Genomic DNA, 20855 nt, shown 5'->3' on the forward strand with positions numbered 1-20855 from the left:
TTTTGAGGGGGAAATTGGCAGGCGAGTTTGCATTACTGCGCTATCTCTTGGCAACTATAATTCACAGATATTTCATTGGTAGGTACCTACGAGCTGGATACCAATAGTAGAGGTCGAAATGTACCTACGTAGTCAGGTCATTTACGTTATATTGAGTTCTTGTTTTTGGTCGATGTCACCGAAATCATTCTAAGTATTAGAAAAATAGAATCCTCATGTGGAATGAACTTGAAATGTCTCCCAGCTTATATAATAATTTCTGCTCTGTTCCGATTTTGGTGTACTCTCACAGCTATTGACCTTAAAAAAACGTAAGTGGAATATCGATGGTCGAAAGTTGGAAGAGGAAGGGAATGAATTGCAATGAGTGACCAGTTACTTATTCTAAAGAAGTTTCCATTTATTATTCCTCAGAACAAATATTTTACATTGTACAAAGGATTTATTCAAGTAGGGGTAAGTGTGTATGAACGAATATCAAAGTAAGATCTAAAGTAACTGCTGAACATTATCCCCAAAAGACGTTAGTTATAAAAAGATGAAAATGTACAGTTTCGGCCCCCTCAAATTAAATTCATCAGTGCGGAATGATATGCAGAAGTTGGGGTTTAATTGTTAACTATGTCATATGGGATGAAATACATAAAGCTGCTATTCAGCCCCGGTTTAAGTTACAGTATCTTGGATTTTCTGGAGACACTCAGGAGACGTTTGTCAGAAGAGGCGATGTTGACTGGGAATCAGATCTGCTGTTTTGGAATACAAGTTAGAACATGATACCTAAGTGCTATCGAACTTGCTGCTGGTATATAATTTTGTAATTCTGCATTTGTTTCCTCTTTTGTATTGTATATGTAGTTCAGTTTTAAGTTTTATCTGCAGACATGTATAAAATTAGTCTACCTTATGGGGATGTCATGTCTCTTCATCATGAACCACCTGATAGCTTTACTTGAAATTACTGTTGTAAGAGGTCTACACTGAATGGTATCACAAACATATAATTTATTCATGTTTACTAATTGGCGTCTATCTTTTACATATGACCATGAATTAATGCTATGTGATTTTATATGACCATCAACTGGAAAGTATGTCACATTAAAGTTAATTATCTTAATGAAATCTGCACTTTTGTTTATGGAGCCATTTCTGAGAATTGTGTAGTATATAGGGAATGCAGCTGGATGCTGTAAATGTGCTTGTTTCTATACTTGTTCCTACTTTTATTTAATCAATAATGATAATAGAAATGTGTATAAATCCAAATGTCTTCCTGAATGTTGTAGATTCTTAGCAAATTGCAACCTGAATGCTGTTTCTGAGAAATTGTGTTTCTTAAGGCTTGCCCATTACAGTTTTTTGTCTTCTGTGCACTAAGATACAATAATTTCTGTACCCTTAATGTGTATAATGCTAAGAGGAATGTGTTTACTGAAATACTATTATGTTTTATTGTAATGTTGTGCTTCTGTTTACAGAATGAAGAATTCCACATTTGTCTGCATGTACCACATTACCCTTCCTTGAAAGAACTGTCAGTCAAATGCTCATGGGAACTGAGTATTATTCTTCAAGGACATGAAAAAGATTTATATGAGGTGATTTGGTAGATATTCCATTTTTGCTGTGACTCTCAATTATGCTTTCACACCTAGTTAACTGTGTGATAACAAATCCAAAATTGTTAACAATTCATTTATAAGAGAATTCAATGTATGAGCAGTGATTTATGGTTTGTCATTCGAAGAGAATCCACTCGTAGTCCAGTAAGGATTGGGGCAAGTCGTAGACAGTCCTTGCTTGTGAGCTGTTATAAGCAATTGTAATTTTAAAGAAGTGCCAATGTACCAAATCCAGAACTCTTTATTATCCATCATGCAGCCCCTTATACTCGACATTATCTGTTAATGGGTGGTGACTGTACTTGTTAATGTCATTGTTTACTTCTATTTATTTCTCAGATCATACCATATTTTCCAAAATACTGTACCATTGCACTTCTCTTCCTGGAAAATGCAGCCTAAAATATTTTTGCATCTTACAGTCTGAAGGCACAGCAGAAGACATTGAAAATGATGATGTATTATGATGTAGGGTAATGCTCACGGAATATTTACCCCACATCCCAGTGATACCTTGTTTTGGATGAGTTAATTTGAAGAACTGAAATACAGAGGATGGTCAAAATAATGGAAGCAGTAAGAAATTGAGGAATAGAATTGGTTTTTGTTAGCTTGATTCAAAATACTTCAGTAGTGCTTATGTCAGTGTACTGGTGATTCTATTGAGTGCCATTAGGTGTGAAAGAATCAGAAAATGGGCAACTTGTATGATTTTGACAGAGGACAGATTGTTGGTGTGCATTTAGCTGGAGCATCTGTGACAAGAACTGCCACAGTATTAGGTGTATTGAGAGTGACACTTTCTATAAAAAAAATTAAATTCACTTAGTGAGGGGTGGAGTCCATCTGGGTCCACTTGGCACAACAGCCACTGATTGGCTTATCATTCTAATTATACTTGGAGAAGAGTACAAGTTATGAAGCTCCTCATTATGCAGTTTTCTCCAACCTCCTGTCACTTCATCTCTCTTCAGTCCAAATGTTCTCCTCAACACCCTGTTCTCAAACACCCTCAGTCTATGTTATCTCTGAAATTATTTAACAAATTTCCATTTCATTTCATATTGCGCACTGCCTACCAAAATTTGTTAAGCAGATTATTTTCTTTATCAGTATCAGTTCAATATAGGGTGGAGTTTCCACTCTTTAATTTAAACGATTTACATATTTATTGATTTATTTTTGGGGCTTCTAGCCTGCCCCGGGTGATTATGATGATGGAGGATTTGGTGGAATGAAGATTGGCAGGGGAAACCGAAGTACTTGGAGAAAACCCGCCCCAGTGCCACTTTGTCCACCACAAATCCCACTTGACCAGGCCCGGGATTGAACCCAGGCCGCCACGGGGGGAAGCCAGCAACTAACCACTTGAGCTATGGCGTGGCCTGTCACACTTTCTAAGGTTATGTCGGCATACACGAGTCATGGGAAGACAACATCAGTGAAGAAGAACAGTGGGTGAAATTCAGCATTGATAGAAAGAGATTGTTCTACATTGGGAAGGATTGTATTAAAAAATCACAGAAGCACTGCAGCACAGGTGACAGCAGAACTGAATATTCATCTTGAAAACCCTGTTCCCACAAAAACTGTCCAATATGAGCATCACACATCTAACATCCACGGTAGGCCTGCAATTGCTAAACCTCTGATTACTGAAAGTAGTACCCAGCTGTGTAAACAATGGTGTCACGACCATATAATCTGGGCATCAGACAACTGGAAACAAGCATGTTCCTGTTTCTTACATCCATCAGGAAGAGTTTACATTTGGAGAACACCCAAAGGAAGCCTAAAATCCAGAATGCCTGGTTCGAACAGTGAAACATGGGGGCAGATCTGTAATGGTTTGGGCACCAATATTGTGATATTCTGTTGGTCCCATTATTACCCCTCATGGCCGAATTACTGCAAGGGAATATGTGGACAGGTTGGGTAATTGGGTGCAACCCATGATCCAGATGATATTTCTGAAAAATGATACAGTTTTCCAAAATGACAGTGCCCTCATTCACACAGCTGGAACTGTTCTATCATGGTTTGAAGAGCATGAAGGTGTACTTCAGCATCATCCCTGGCCAGCATAATCACCAGATTTGAACATCATTGATCCACTCTAGTCAGTTTTGGAGACTAGCATGAGGAACAGGTTTCCACCTCCAACATCTGTAAAGCAACTTGAAGATGAACTTGTACGAGCCCATTCCAAGAAGGACTGTGGCTGTATTGAGGACAGAAGGTTGTCCAACATCGTATTGATAAATAAATGTGTGCAGTGTCTGTAGTGGTTCCATTATTTTGTGCAACCCCTGTATATCTATGTGCAGTGCACAACAGTGACACATGTAATGGGATTTGGTGAAAGTGCTGTGGCGTAACCTTTGTTGTAGCTCTTTTTTCGTATATAATGCAGCGGAGTCAAGGCAGAAGAGGTTTTCATGTACTGCAGGGTTTAAATTACTAGCGAAATTATGGTAAAGAACATACACAGGACACTGGCTATCCTAACTGAGGTTTTCGATATTTTACTTAGTCACTCCAGGAAGATCACAGGATCACTCCTAGTAGGAGTGACCAGTAGCAGCCAAACCCCTCTTATTAAAAGAGGAGGCCCGACCTTGAATAACATATGTCCAGGAGAAAACAAAAATCTTTATGGATCTCAGTGGGACACAAAACCAAGAATTAACTGTGCTGGCAAGGGTCAGTAGCAGTGTAACTAACTGCCCAACCGACAGTCAGTCGGAAGTCAGAGTCCAAAGTCAGCAGTTGCCAATCTAGAGTCTTGAGTTGCATTGTTAGATGCTGCTATCAAGCAGCAACTGATGAAGACATAGAAGACTGGTGTTAGCAGTAGAGATTTGTACAGTGTGTAGATTAATGAAAGTGTTAATTATTTATAGTTATAAGCATTCATTAAATCCAATTATCAGTCTAAACCATGCGTCTAGTTACTAACCCATGACAAAATTTATTAGTTCATATGAATATTGTTCACACAAGCCACAGCTACTTCAGAATCTCTCCTTATCCATTCATAGACGTTTTCACATCTTGTTTGATAACTGTCAGCTAGTGTAGCAGCCTACAGTGCACTTATGTACTTTCCAACCTTATCCTTGGGAATCAAGCTTGTCTTATGTAATTGATTTTAACATAATTTCATTATTGTTACTGAATACTGCTTCTGTTTGTTTCAGTGGACAAAAAGCTGTTCATCCTTGTTTGCTTACCTGGAATGTATGCAAAATTTAATTGTATGTATATTGACATATTTAATATAGAAATCTTATAATCTACATTTCACACTTTGTAAAACAATCTTGACGTGTAATGTCTCTGTCTTCGTATCTCCTGCAGTTTTTCAATCTACATACCAGCCAACACAGAACGACAGTATTGATTTACATCATACCAAAGAGCAATGCCATGATGCCAAGTTTGTTAATTTTATCCCTTCAGTAGGTACAATATAGCAGCTCTCTAAGATACTGGGATGGAGTATTGTTGATATTGTGGCATGATGACTGAAAGCTGGAATAGTTTAAAAAGAAGAGTCATCCATTGCTAGGCAGTGGCCGGTAAACACGTTTCTGTGATAACAAAAACACACTCCCTCATCAACAATATGTGGGTCATTGTGGAGCAACAGCCCACTTAACACATCAGTCAACATTGGAGGAATTCTGATTTGAAGATTACTGTCTTTTGTAATCTGACATCATGTATATTTACCAAAGCCATTGGCCATATTCCCCATGTTTCTCTGAAATAATTTTTAAATACACTCAACTTTCGATTATCCGGGGGCGGATGAACTGGTTTGTGGCTTAACCAGGTCTACCGGGGCTTTTTTGAGGCTTATATGTTGTTTAATATTCATTCACTTTTGTTTCACATGGTGAGTTGTAACACTATTTTCGCACTAGTGTGAACCGAGTTCTGCATTGTTTGGTCCTGTTATGCTAACACAATGTTCTAGGGTAGGGGTGAAAGAATGCAAGGATTTGTGGAAAGTTTCAAGGACAGATACACCGCCCCAGTTAGTCTCTTTGTATCGATCTTCAAGTGTGTTAGCAAAATGTCAGGGTGTAAAAGGAAGCGTGTTGTGTTAAGTATTCAACAGAAACTCTTGTTAACTCAAAATGTTAAGCAGTGACGAAATCTTAAGTTAAGTGGGGGTGCAGCCAGAAGAGCGGAAAAAAGTGAGAATGAGGAAGAGGTGGACAGTGCTGCTAGTAAGAAAATATCACATGGTGCTGCTCTTAATCATTTGGAATCCTTCAGAATGAAGAGAACAGTTTATTACGTGACAAGCTAATATTACATAGGCTTCATACAGATATCCGTAAAAAGGAAAATGCTGCGAAAAACAAACGACAATATTAAATTTTTTTAAGTGTTAAGTGTGAATATTCGTAAAAAGTGTTTAATGTTGTTGAACATTGTGATTGAAATAACTAATTCATACTTCAGTGTAATGTAAAAAAAAGTGTTAAATAGGCCATGAGATGACATAAAAATGAGGTTCAATAAATTTAAATGCAGGTAGGCCTATAGTATTATGAAGGTACAGTATTACAGTANACACACGATAGTGAAGGAGTGCTCCAACAGAGGAGAATGGGCGTGACTGGAGTAGTGAGATGCGACGTAGCGATGAGGAATCCGGAACAGTTTTAATATTTTTTATGTTTGACATTTGTCAGTGTATATGATAAATATATATTTTAGTTATTTTAATGTGAGGACAAGGCATGCAATGAACTAGTTTGGCGTGGATTGAGTAAGCACCAGAAGATGGCATTTTTATGCCGAAACATGTAGTGCGAGTGAGAGAAGGAGATAGATGAGTGTATGCACTGCAAGTAATCATGATTTCCATCCCCACTATTATCCTGGATAATCGAGAGTTGAGTGTACATATCAGACTATGCAGCATTTCATCCCAGAAAACAGTATTTGTCATGACTTTAGCTTATAATGAACAAGACTTTCAGTGCCCTTATAGGGTGTTTTCTGTGCAGTCCATGTTGTGTTTGTATAGTGAGGACACCAGCTGAGCTGACAGTTATTCTTGACCCGGCACTCATAGCTGGCAGTTAACCATGAGCATGGGCATAGAGGATTCTCAACTGTTAGAAGCCATTACGTAGCAACAACTAATGAAGACATTGTGTTTGCATTAATGATTTAGACTGTGTAAATCAGTGAGACTTATAACTGTTTGTGGTTACAAGTTATAAGCTTTCAGTAAATCCAGTTGTCCATCCAAACCCCATGTCTAGTCACTAACACCTGCCAATATAATTCTGCGCCTGATACTAATATTTTGCTTGATGTTACATGGGTGCAAAGCAGACTGATTTCTTCAGGCTATTTTTATGGGAAACAAATTTAATCTCATGTTGACCATGTCATTTACAGAATTTGTTTAAATGTCATAATGCTGAACCATTGTAACTAGGCATGCAAAACTCAAAACTTTTAACTTTATATCTGAGAATACTGTCACACAAGCAGATGTGTTTATTAGTCAATTCACCATATGTTTCTGCCCAGATAGGCCATCATCAGGTGATTCTTGAGGAATACATAAATGGTGATGGGTAAACATATAAACAGCGATGCTAGCATACAATTTTTGTTAGGCTAAAATGGGTGGGAGCCAACTTAATACTGCATATTTTTTTTTCCTTGGCACTACAGCCCCAGTGGGCCTAGGCCTACCTCCATGAACTCCGTTCACTTCGGTTTTTCTCGATCTTACACATATGGTAGAACTCTTTGGGCGAGTGATCAGCTCATTGCAAGGCCCCTACCTGTAGACAAACACAGAAAAACGCACACACACAAACTAAAAATCCATGCCCTGAGTGGGATTCGAACCCACGATCCCGGCTTCCGAGCAAGCGAAGACAGTAGTATTGCATATACAATTAGAATTTTACATTAGAACTTAAATTAGGATTAGACACAGTGTTAGAATTTTAAAAATTTACTTGAAGCACTGCATGCAGGTTCTTGGATGTTTTTGAAGTTGGCCTGATGGTGGTCAGATCTTCCAGTTATTTTGATTGTGCTGTAAGAGCATCTGTGTTTATTTTCTTTGTGGAGGTTTACTTCTGGTTGTCATTTTAAAGGTCTACTATTATTTGAGATGGGCTGGGCTCTGTAAAAATTGTTGTTTCTAGTAAGTTATTATAATGAAATTTCTGTGTAAAGAAATGAGCACCACAAACTGGATGTACTGCAAGTTATATATAAAGACTGATTTGATATGTGGCTCATGTAAATGCTAGTTGGGACATGTCCACATGTGCTTAGGCACATGAGTTTGCCTGACTCAACACCCTGGCGACATGCTGTGGCCATTTCAAGAATTAAATTGTCACACCTTGTATGTAGACACATGTATATCTTTTATTTCTAAACACTTTGTACTTTAAGATTGGAACTACAATTCTTATACTTCTAGATGAAATGCTTGGAGACATGCTCTGCTGCGTCATTACTGCATTCAGGTCGCCATTTGCCAGTTGAGACATATAAACACATTATATCTGAGCTGGAAATCCTTGGTCTGGAACATGTTCTTCACATCTCAAATACAGTGGATGAGGTGAAACTGCAGACTGTGGACCAGGCAGGGAGAAACCACATTCTCAGATTAAGTCTTGGAATGAACTATCCCAGCTCACCACCAGTCATTCAGGCAGACCTTCCTGAAGAGCTCATTGGAAATATGAAGAAAGTAAACATCAATCTAATATTAAGTTGAGCACTGTGAATTTTCTGAGCTTTGATGTACACAAAGTTTCAAAAGTTGGCCATACTCTCATCTTCAAGTTGATATCCTGACTATTTTCTTTTGAAGGCTGTTGGTGGTTACTGGGAATGTTTTGAATATTTGAGGTAGTGCACTAACCACTAGACCATCAAGACTGCCCAGTGTTTAGCAGATCTGCTTGAGTATTTAAAAGGTCATGGATTCAAGATCATCTGTAACTGCTAATCATAAAATTAACTACATTGTTATGGTGATTGGGTATTACTGATGAGCAGTAATTTCCAAACTATATCTACACAAACCTTTTTTTTAATTGGAATATATGAACCTTTATTGAAAATATTATTTACATAGGTCATTTCAGAAATAATGCACACAATTTCTTGTTTATGTCCATGTTTTTTTTTTTTTTAATATCTCTTTACAGTCCTTCAGTATAGTCCCCCTGCTTCTCAGTGACCGAGTCCCAATGCGTGGGACGCTTTACTGTTCCATCCAAGACACCATCTTTGTTTATCTGTTGAATGGCTTGGATAACTGCAGCAGAAAGCTGTTCCAGAGAGGGGAAAGCAATGGCTTAGCATAGGTTGTTTCAACTTTGGGAATAAGTCGAAGTCTGGTGGACTCATGTCCGGGATGTAGGACAGCATGAGGCAGCACCTCCCAACCGTATTAGTGCAGCGTTTCTGTCACGACATTCCCGATGTGCAGGCCAGTGTTGTCATGGAGAATGATTGGCCCGGCCTCAAGCAATTGAGGTCGGTTTTTGTGCATTTTTCTGCGCAGATTTTGCCTAAAGTCACGATAATAAACTGCTGTGACACTTTTCTCGTGTGGATCTCTGTCTGTCATGATGATTCCTTTGTGATCATAAGCAGAGATCATCATCTGTTTGACATTTGATTGAGATCGTCGAAATTTTTTTGGTCGTGGAGAAGATGGACCTCTCCGCTCGTTGGACTGTGATTTCAGCTCCGGTTCAAAGTCTCTAACCCACGTTTCATCAATAGTGACAAGTCAATACAAGAATGCTTGACCTTCAATGTCGAATCTTTGTTTCAGCAAGGGTGCAATGTCGAGGCATTTCTGCTTCTGTTCAGCAGTCAAGCAGTGAGGGACCCATTGTGCAGAAATCTTTCTCTTCTCTAAATCATTTGTCAGAATTCAGAGTATTGACGTTGGTGGAATCCCCATGGTTTCAGAAAGTTTCTCACATGTCGCTCAACGATCTTCTTCAAGAGCATCTGACACAAGTTTCACACTTCGTTCATCTGTTGATGTTTTTGGCCTTCCTGGCCTTGGATCATCGTTTATGCTCACACGACCGCCACGAAAATGACCAGCCCATCGAGAAACTGTACTACGGTCCACTGTTAACTCGCCACAAACTTCACTTAAAGCACTGGATTTCTGTCGGGTTTTTTTCCACGTTTCAATCTTAATGTACAACCTTTGATCTTCAACAGTCACAATACCTGAGAACCGTGCAGGCTCCATTTCTAACTCACATTATTTAAGAACAGAGTACATTATAAATGAAACAAAATAACGCACTTCTTTCTAAAGCCCTGAACTGTAACTGACGTGAGGCTCACTGTTGTTGCATCATCTAATCCACAGTGTTGCCAACCTGTGCATTATTTATGAAGTGACACACATATTTCCTTCGAAGAATTTCCTTTGACCTCGTTCCTCTCAGTAACCCACATGACCTGACACTTCCCAATTCAGCTGAACATTTACATTGTGTTTCAAAAATAATTTTCTTTGTGTGAGGAAAATAAGCTGATATTAGCTAGATAGATATCAACTATGCGATTTGGCAAATGAACTGTAAAAGGTTGTAGATATTAAGCTATCAGGGTGGTTCATTGTTGGTGATTCTGGTCTTGGGTCCTTGCACTGTTTGGATGAAAGCAGTGTTGTCAGTGTTTTGGAGGCACATACTCCATTTCCAGGGTCAAAATGAGTAGAGTGAGCTAATGTTTGTGTGTATATAGGTTGTGGTCCAGGAAACCAACTGGGGAGGGGACACGTACCTGGTCCAGGCCAGTATGAACAGTGGATGGTAAATGCTATAAAAATGGCCCTTCTAGGGGTCACTAAGTGCACTTGGCTAGTTAGTGATACTTCAGGAACAACACAGCACAAAGACTCAAGCACAGTCAACTTTAATTAAAAAAGAGTCAAAATGAATGGCTGGAGTAACACCACTATTTACTGGTTATCCTGACTGAGGTTGCTGTCACTTTCTTCGGTCTCCAGATAAATATGGGACAGCATATTGAAATAGTCCACAACTGTTTCCTCTCCAATCCTTTTGCTGTACATAATCACTGTGTAATCATATTAGATGCTATTCTCTGCAATTGGTACAGATTCATACCCCCCATACAATCCAATGAACCATGGGTTTACTGTCCTCTGGAGTCCAATCTCCTTCATTCCCAGACTGGAAATGTTGTCCCTGTTTGTTATGGCAGCTTATCCTGTGTTGCTTGATCTGTCCAATATTATCTTATTTTAGCAAGCACTGATGTTCTGGTGAACCTCACAACAAAATATTATCTCCACAGAGTTCTTCACTTCCTACAATTTACAAGAGCTTTGTGCAACAAGTTGCAGCATTACAGAGATTCTGGGAAGTACTAGATGAAGTCGATCATAAATGCTGGGTGATTGATCCTGATAATCCAACAAGGAAAGATACATACAGGAGGATAATGATCGGTATGGTTTTAAATCCATGACTTATAAGGGAAGGAACTTAACAATGTAGAGTGATAACATGGTGGCATGACCATGTTATCATGTTCTCATGTTCTCATGTGCTTCTTCAGCAACCAATATAGAGTCTTAGAAAAAAGGAAGCCATATTTAGAATTGAGAATTTTACACCACAAATTGAAATTAGACACTGTTTGTAATGTATTTTATAGGAACACTTCTGGATCCCACTAGTGGCGGTAATATGAAACAACCCTGACTTGTGTTTATTCTTAAGATTTTACTTTTCTTGGATAGGTAAAATTTTTGGTGCCATTTTTTAGGTAAAGCTAAAGTTTGAAGTTATTGGTGTTCATATATTCCTAGTTATTCTATGCTGTTTCTAGATGAAGGTCACAGCATATCTGTTTGTAAAAACATTTGACATTCACCATCTGTCTCTCTGCTTGTTGATACTTTCTACTCTTGAACCCCTTATCAGAACCTGATCAAATTTAACTGATGGTCTGTTACTACTACTAGACTGTGATCTATGAATTTTATTCTGTTGACAAATAGGAGCTGTCTTTAGGTATTAAATGAATATGTATATTTGCCCAGTTAAATGTATGTAAAATTATATTAATTTTGCTCTTAATATGTGAATGAGAAAAATGTTTTGCATGCATTCCATACATACTTTGGATGTTGTGAATGATTTTTAATAAACTTTTTATTTGAGAATGTAAAGCACCAAATGAACACTTTGTAATCTGTGCTTCCACAAAGGGAAGATCCTATGCACGGGCACCTGTGATAAGTATCAAGTTTTGATATATAACTTACGCAAAATAATGGTGGAATTTTGGCTTTCATGCCATGATAGTAATTATGGGGTGGTGGGGACAGTGCTTCAGAACATACCAGACACAAAGATTCTTTAAAGTGATCATTATAAATAGTTACCATCAGACAGTGACATTTGACATGCAGGTATTGTCAGCGCAGAGGGATTAAGTATCTTGTGAATCAATCAAAGAAACTCATTTTTCTGTCTCTACATATCTGATATTTGATTTCTGTTGTAGGGAATAATGTGTCAGTGCAGATCGTAATAAATCCCCTCAAAGCAACTGAGAGGCCTGACATCAAATTCCTTGGTTCAGAACGAGCCATCGTATCATTTCAAGAGTGTCTTATGGAAAATTTTCAGGTAAAATTGCAAAAAATATTGACTTCTTGAACATTCATTTTGTAGAAACTCTGTTTTGAGGTATTTTGCTGCAAAGCTGATGTAACCATTTATCAGTGTGCAGTATGTGCAGTATGTACAGTAACAGGTTCTGTAGAATGTACTGTTGAAGATCTCAATATCCAGCGCATAATGAAAGTTGCATCTGTTAGTTATCAGCATTCATAATCATCCTTACCAGTAGTAGTACTAAGTAGAAAAAGTAAAGGTATCCCTGTAACAGGCCATGGAGGCCCATAGGGTTGTGAGATGTTGAGGTTCCCACATTTTGTAGACATTCGGCTCATAGATGGCGGTAAGGTTGTCAGCCTTGCCCAACGGCCGCCCTTTACCNTGTTCTATTATAGCTATAACAAAATAGAATCTTTCCATCTTTTGAGTGGCATGACTTTTTCTGTTATGGCTTCTTTCTGCCTGCTGAGTGAAGGAAATTATTTATCACTTGGTAGTACGTGTGAAACAGACCAGACTGAGAAGTTTTTTGGCAGAGCTCATGGAATACAATAGGATTAAATACATATATCTGATATGATGAAACAGATTTCACAGCTGTCCAAAAATTCTCAAAAGAACTCCATAAAATTTATTCTCCTCTATTTTCTCAATAATATTGTGACGTGGACAGCTCAGTAAACACCCTCCCCCCTCCAGTGGTGACGTAACAGCATCGGAGCAACTGCCGCTGCTACAGTAACAGACCAGTCAACACTGCATCCCCCTCCCCCACGGTGATGTAACAGCACTTCCCACAGTGACGTAACAGGACACCATGGTTACTACACAGCAATAAAGAACTCTCGGCAATGTTCCCCAGCAATGCCTGTAAACGACGTTATGCAACAGTGGTAGCTATCATGTAACTATTTTCTGTGTGGTCAGTGCAGAAGCTACATAACGAGGAGTATTCGTCAGTGTAACCACAGTCACTTGAGTAGTGAGTATGGAATAACCAGTCAGTTGCAGTCTAGCATCCGCTGGAGTGAATGGAAGCAGGAGAAGTAATTGTGAAACTGTGAATTGTGTAAATGTAAGAGCAAATGTGCAATAAATTCACTAGATCCAGAATGGCGTGAAGTTATTTGTCGCATGACATACCCAACACATGACAATATGAACTGAGAGAAGTGAGCCTTGTAGCACATGGGAGAGATAAAAATTCACTTGTCACTGTAGTCAGAGAGAACAAACTGGCAGAGAAACCTAGGCTTAGATGGAAGAATACTATTAAAATCGATTTTAAAGAAATATCATATGGACTGGAGATTCTGCAATAGGTGGGGAATTTCTTGAGAAGCTGAGGAATGATCAGCTTCCCAAGGCTGGCTGTGCTCCATTGTGTTGTGCCGGCTGATTCTGCTAAGTGGAAAATACAGTTCCTTAGACATTCTGGATAAAATCAAGTGAAAAGTTCCAAACTTGAAACTTTTCACTCAAAATTTGGCTTTGAAAATTTGGGCTTTTGCTGTTTTTGGTTCTGTTATCTAGCGCATGTTATTTAATAATCATTTGGTTCACATTTTCTGCTAAATAACCCCTCAGAAGTAACATTTTGTACAACTGAATAGTTCTACACTTCTGAAAGGGGTGTAAATAATAGGGTGTGCAACACAGTATACAAAATGCTGATAACGCTTCACCTCACATGCTGCCTCGCATATTCACAAACAAAGCTCACATGGGAGAGAACTGTCACTACTGAATTCCAAAGGACGAAGTCATGGTGGTATAATGATTACATTTAATATGGGAAAAATGACATTACTAGGCACATATGAGAATGACTTCCTCTGTTCAACACATGATGGAGATAAGAATTTGGAAAAATGTTGAGAATTGAGATGACAACAATTTGCTCTACTACACCAGCTTCTTTCATTGTAATTATAATTTATAACTGTAGCCATTTTTTCACAGTTCACTAAAAGAAATTGAATTTTCAGGCCATGTTCTTTTTCACCATGGGCAGAGAGAGAGAGAGAGAGACAGATTATTGACAGGCTCATTCATGACAGGGTTGCCCACTGGTATGAATCTGATGAATCAGGTTGTTTGCATGGAAAAAGCAGATAACACAAAATTATCAAAGTACAAGGCTGAAAATCAGTGTTTGAATCAAGGTGAAGATATATTTCTGATTTGATCTTGAAAATATGAGACATCTGCCTAGTCATTACTGTATATAGGTGAATCTGTTTATATGTTTATATCATTTAATGTTATTAAAGCTTTGATAATATATAGTATGAATCTTAACATCCATCTAGGGAAGGAAGTTTATATCACCTGCCAGTTCTCATTTCAGTTGTGGTCCAGTGCTGATGGATTCATAGAAAACCTGAAGTTGTTACTGGGATTGTCAGATTTTCCAGCACCACAGATTCATACAGAATACTCACAAGAGCTTATACACCAAGGGGAATGTGCCATCTGCTTCATGGCTCGACTGGATGGAGAACTGCCATCACGGGCGTGTGATAATGAGAAGTGTGGCTTAGAATATCATACGGCCTGTTTATGTGAGGTACAGTTTTATCCTTATTCAAAGTATTTGTCCTAGGTAATGTGTTATTGGTTTCACAGAATAGAACTGTTCCATGTTCTAGAGCAGGCATGTCCAACGCGTCAATCGCGGGATGATTTTTGGCCGATCTCATAGGCCTATAAGGAAATTATACGTGAAGAGCATGTAAATTCATTTGTAATATAATATGATTATATTCAGATTTTTAAGGGAAAATATGTATTAAAGTAGTCTGTACTTTCAATATATGTTGCTTTTACAACAAACGTCATGCGTCGTGTTATTTTTACCAATATTTTTGCTTAAAGCAAGGTACGATGATAGGAGGGGGTGGTAGATCACTGGCAGTTTTGACACTAAAAAGTCGATCACAACCTGTTTGAAGTTGGGATGCCTATTCTAGAGGTATCTATAAGCACATCCATCTTTTGGACTGATACTTTATATTGAAGGAATCTATCTCTTAACTTATTCTTACCAATTTCTTTTCTGGCCAAAAGTACTATGACCTACTCTCCATATCACTGAACAAATTTCACATACATGGTTTTGTTATTAATGCAATGTAACATTTACAGAAATATATGAATGCATTTTTGTTGGATCATAAGCATTTTGTGTAACAGCCTGAGTTATGTGTCTGATATGTGCAGAAATGATCTTGTGGTAGCAAGTCTGTACTGAGACAGGTTGTCTTAGATTTCTTTTGTTATTGAACAGGCTAGTCCACTATTCCTACTTGCTTAATTAATCCTCTGGTGTGAGAGCCCAGAGTTCAATTTGGAGAGAATGCAGGTGGACAAGATGTGGAACAGATTCTACAGCATAAACCACAAGGATCTCATGACCAAGGAAGACCTTGGAAAGAATGGAAAGAGCATGTGAAGTGCAGTAGGCTTGATTGCCAGTACATATGAAGAAGGGGTTAAGAGAGTTGAACACTGAACATCATCACTGGTCTATTGCAAGGCTATTATTCTACATTACCAGAACTGATTTTATTAAGATATTGTTTAATATCAGCTTCCATCTCCATTTTGGCTTCCAAGTATGACTTTCTGAGAAGTTTTTAAGTTTTCACGTTTCTTTCAAGCTACATTTTCAAGATGTATATTCTTCCTGTTGTGTCATATGATAAAGTGACATTACATGAGTCCATTTGTAGCACTAGTCACCTTATTTAAGTACTCAAACAATATCAGGAGATGTAAAGTTTCACTATATGTAATTTAATTCTCATCCCCGTCTAACTCTCTTATGCTTCATTTTCCTATCAGTTTGTTTTCAGATACTTGCAATGTATATTGTATCTTTCGCTGTTCATAATCAGATTTCTTAATACTTGGGACATTGCCATCAAATAGCTTCTGAGGTTACTTAATGTTGCTATGTCACTTTTGGAGATTGTGCAGTGTTAAAATAATTCTAGCATTGTGGACACACGTAGAATGTATTGACGCTTATTTACAACTATTTATGTTCCAGTGGCTCCAGACCCTCCCAACTAGTAGTAAGAGTTTCAGTTATATTCATGGGGAGTGTCCTAACTGTAGCACAGTAAGTTATTAGAAAATTGTAATATCATAAGTTGGTGCTTTTGCTGTACAAAAGTTTGAAACAAGATTATCCAGTTGGAGGCTGATTTGTGTGACCCATGAATTGTCAGTCATGCTGCCCAACATGCTTAGTTTCATCAGTTACCATGTTGCTGATGTTCATTTACAGTTACTCATTTAAAATTATTGTCAGATTTTTTTTATATGAGGGTAAGTCAATAAGAAAGTTACAAATGGATACAGAACTTAAACAAATAAGAGTACTGATTTCAAAAATGCTTTTATTTCACAACAGAATCTCTCTGTACATTGAGGCACTTGTCCCATCATTTCACAAGCCCCTGAAAACCAGCAGCATAAAATTCTTTGGGCTGCTGTTGGAACCAGCCAGTGACTTCCCTTTCTACAGCTTCATCATCGGGAAAATATACAGCCAAAAAATGATCTTTAAGAGGGCCCAACAAATGGGAGTCACTTGAAGCAAGGTAAGGGCTATACGGAAGACGCTCAAGGACATCCAACTTGAAATTTCGCAGCATCTCATTTGTCTTGTTGGCAGTATGGGGATGCACATTGTCATGCAAGAGCAACACGCTTTTGGTGAGGAGTCCTGGTCGCTTCCGTTGAATGGCTGGTAGTGATGAACCCAAGACTCGTCACCTGTGACAATTCGGGCTAGCATATCGTGTCCTTCATCATGGTAGCAATTGAGATGCTGTAATGCCAGACCCATTCTTTGCATTTTGTGTTGTGGGGTCAGCATGCGCGGCACCCATTGTGCACAGACTTTGTGAAAACCTGACCTGTCATGCGATTTCCATTTGTTCAGCCCTCTTAAACATCATCTTTCAGCTGAACATTTTCCCAACGATGAAGCTGTTGAAAGGGAAGTCACCACCTGGTTCCAGCACCAGCCCAAAGAATTTTATGCTGCTGGTTTTCAGGGGCTTGTGAAACAATGGGCAGTGAGACAAGTGCCTCAATGTACAGGGCGATTATGTTGAGAAATAAAAGCATTTTTCAAACCAGTACTCTTATTTAAGTTCTATATCCATTTGTAACTTACTTATTGACTTACCTACATAACTGGAATGTAATCAGATTGTCACTGAGTATAAAATAGTTCATCTACAAATCTTCTTATTGATGTTCCATAAAAAGATTATCAGAATTTTATTTCTCATTCATTAAGGAAAAATAAAGATAAAACTGTAATACAGTATGCGCCAAAATATACAGTACTGAAATGAAAAGACGAACAATATTACCTTGTTGTCATCTGAGAGTTTATTTCTCCTGAAAGAACCTGACATACACACTATTAGCGTGTTGATTTACCACGGTATGCGTAATGTAAGTTTTTGAAATGTGCACCACCTTGCTGTAGACAGTGTTCATATGATTCACGCAGATTCTCAGTCATATCCCAGAACAGAGGTTGCAGACTCCTGCAAAAGGAGACAATTTGCTCATGTAATGCAAGCACAGTTCTTGGCGGATCTTCACAGTTGAACACACTCTCCTTTAACATTCCACCTGAAATGATTCGTCCTGGGAAGTTTTCATGCAGCATGGCTAGAGATGCTCGAGCAGTATGACTGGTCACCCCATCCTGTTGATACCACTGTCATTCATGTGAAGGCCCTTACATGACAGAACCTTCTCAAATCCTGAAGAAATGGTTCGATCACCATGTCCCAGTAGCGTTCTTGGGTGATGGTAAGAGCATTGCCTTCCTCATCCTCAATGAAATAAGGGCCTAATATACCATGTGCTGAGACGGCACACCATATCGTCACATGTGTACTATGTAGCGGTTTATGGATGACAACATCTGGCTGCTCAAAACCAAGGAAGTGAGTTGTCTGGCGATTGATGTAGCCATCCAAGTGAACGTGACTTTCGTTGGAGAACCACACATTCTTCAAAAAATCTGGATCCTCATACACTATGACCACAAATGTCCCACAATACACCATCCTGGCTTGCATATCTGACTCTGTCAAGCATTGTCCAACCTGTTTCTGGTACGGAAATCCACCTATGTCCTTAAACAATCTGTGAACGGATGTATTGCTGACGTTCATTTTCAAGGCCATTCATCGTAGACTTTGTCAGGGCAAGTGCAGCACCTGCTAAAGAACACATGCATGATTTTTTTTTTGTAGAAAGAGTTACTGGTTGACCAGACTTCCCCTTCTGTTGACACAGTACACTACCAGAACAACGAAATTTCATAATAACAGACAGCATAACTGTGTTACTTGGTGCTGTCTTATTAAATCTCTCTTGGAATTGTTCTGTCACCTTTTTCAAACTCGGTCCCCCTTCACAACCACTTCCATATGAGTGGAAATAATACTCGACTGTGAATACTTTTTCCTCTGTCGAGAGACCCATTTCCAACAACATCTGCTCAACACAACTTCATTTTCACTACTGGGAACACATGCGGCTGGAGCTATGCCCCATCGACAAACGCACATGCACATTCGAGATGCCCAAGTTTCAGTACTGCACGTTTTGCTGTATACTGTATGTTGACCAAAGATGTTAATTTTTATACAGAATATAGATATTTTGCATGTATGATTAACTAATTACTTGTTTTAGAGGCTTGCACTTGTCAGACTTCAAGAAATTATATCAAGTTTTATTTTTTAAAGCTACCTGAAAATTGAAATTAAGGTATAAAACTGTCAGAAGAGATCAGAGAATTTTTGTCTGTTGATCTATATAAAATGGAAATGATGTAGAAGAGGAAGCTGTCTGAGGTAGTGGGAAGAGCATGGTGATTTTCAAAACATCCATTTCTTAACCTTACAATAGAGACAATAGCAAGCATGCAAACTATTGACCAATCCGATTGATTTAACAATAACCTTTAGACTTGTACTTGGAAGGTGGTCAATTTCAATCTCAGCCAAGACGTTGGCTATCCTGCTTGAGGTTTTTTGTGGCTGAGTGGGATAGCTTTTTTTGGTTTTCTGACCATACAAAATTGTGTCATACCCAGTATCAAATCTTTTTACTACATACACATATTAAGTTAAATATTTTTAACTTGTGTATTTTTGTGCATATCTTCTGTTTTGTATCTTACAGGCAATTTCATGTCCAAGATCAAATTGATGACTGGAATTCTGCCCTGTGGGCACCCACACCTTTGAAATATCTTTTCTTGAGTGTGTCTCATGAGCAGGGGCCAAGAGGGATAGAGACTGTAACAGGAAAAGGACACAGATGTTTTGCACAAGGTGGAAGAACTACTGCTGATGTCACAGCAAGGACATGTAACTTATTCTATGCATCCTGGAAGGCTTACACACCTCATTAAGAGGAGGGAGAGACAGAGCCATGCATCTTATATACCTCTGTTTTGTTTCTCATGATGTTGTGAATTGTGTACTATTTTTTCTATTTGCAAAATATATTGTTGTTTTATAAAGATAGTTGTTTCTTGTTAACCTGCTTTTAGTAATTAGCATCAATAAACAAAAATCTGTCATACACAGACTTTCATGGAATGACTCAGCTATAATGTTTATTTACATCACTGACTTTTAAGTAATTTTCTAATTTGGTTTAAATAATAAAGTAAGTAAAATCTTAAATGGCGGTAATGTAACACTGAGATAATTGGCTTAAGATCACTGAAACTGAACACTCATTCTTTCATCAGTGTCTCTACAGCCCTTTGTTGGACTGCTTTTTAGGTTTTGTAATCCTATATACAGCCAGGAGGACTCCTTGGACAGGGATCAGCCCATCACAAGGCCTCTACATACACACAGGACAGCATAAACAGAATAAACGCACACAGACATTCATGCCTTGAGTGGTATTCAAACCCATGACCTCAGCATTTCAGAGGGGAAAGACAGTTCATGCCTTAGGCATTCGGCCACTGTGATTGGCAAAATTGAACATTACATAAGGAAAAACCTTAAACTGATGAACATTAAACAGAGATTCCACTATATATATTTTAACATTTTATTTATTTAAATTGAAAAAAGTTTTAGGCAATATGGTGTCATATGTGGTATGCCATAGCTCAGACAGTTAGGCACTGATTTCCGGCTTCTCACTGCAGACTCAATCCTGGGTGAGTTCAGGTGAGATGCATGGTAGATGAAGTGGGACTGGAGCAAATTTTTCTTCAGGATTTCTTGTTTCTCCTGCTGATCATTCTCCCATTGTTCCATACTCATCTATCATCTGTCCCTTCCCCCTGAGGTTTGAGATAGCCGTGACCATTCAGCAAATTACCACATCCTCTATCTTTTAAGTTCGTGGTGTTAGCTCTGACTTGGCAGTTGGCAGGTTACAGTGAGGAAGTTAACTTGTTGGGTTGTGATATGTGAACCGGTTTTGTATACTATTTAGTCGCAGTAAGTTCTTT

General features: G+C 38.4%; 1 protein-coding gene across 5 annotated transcripts; it reads left to right on the forward strand.

Moving 5' to 3' along the window:
• The first annotated feature begins 112 nt into the window (after positions 1 to 112).
• On the forward strand, positions 113 to 19898 carry LOC111863217 (E3 ubiquitin-protein ligase FANCL). Of its 5 annotated transcripts, none has more exons than XM_033750964.1 (9): positions 113 to 456; positions 1482 to 1601; positions 4826 to 4882; positions 8104 to 8379; positions 10992 to 11145; positions 12210 to 12334; positions 14664 to 14894; positions 16380 to 16451; positions 19556 to 19898. In XM_033750964.1, the coding sequence occupies exons 1-9, from the start codon at positions 364 to 366 to the stop codon at positions 19580 to 19582; spliced, it is 1155 nt and encodes a 384-aa protein (XP_033606855.1). In that variant the 5' UTR covers positions 113 to 363; the 3' UTR covers positions 19583 to 19898. The 5 variants fall into 5 exon arrangements, with proteins under 5 accessions (XP_033606855.1, XP_023705091.1, XP_033606858.1 ...); XM_023849323.2 differs by having other exon boundaries at positions 14676 to 14894; XM_033750967.1 differs by lacking the exon at positions 16380 to 16451.
• Positions 19899 to 20855: the final 957 nt, after the last annotated feature.

Source organism: Cryptotermes secundus, unplaced genomic scaffold, assembly GCF_002891405.2.
Source record: "Cryptotermes secundus unplaced genomic scaffold, Csec_1.0 scaffold665, whole genome shotgun sequence".
Taxonomy (NCBI): Eukaryota; Metazoa; Arthropoda; class Insecta; order Blattodea; family Kalotermitidae; genus Cryptotermes; species Cryptotermes secundus.

Coding starts and splice junctions, on each gene's coding strand:
- LOC111863217 (XM_033750964.1), top strand. CDS start 364: ATGAGTGACCAGTTACTTATTCTAAAGAAGTTTCCATTTATTATTCCT. Junction 457..1,481: donor AAGGATTTATTCAAGTAGGG/GTAAGTGTGTAT, acceptor TTCTGTTTACAG/AATGAAGAATTCCACATTTG. Junction 8,380..10,991: donor TCATTGGAAATATGAAGAAA/GTAAACATCAAT, acceptor TTATCTCCACAG/AGTTCTTCACTTCCTACAAT.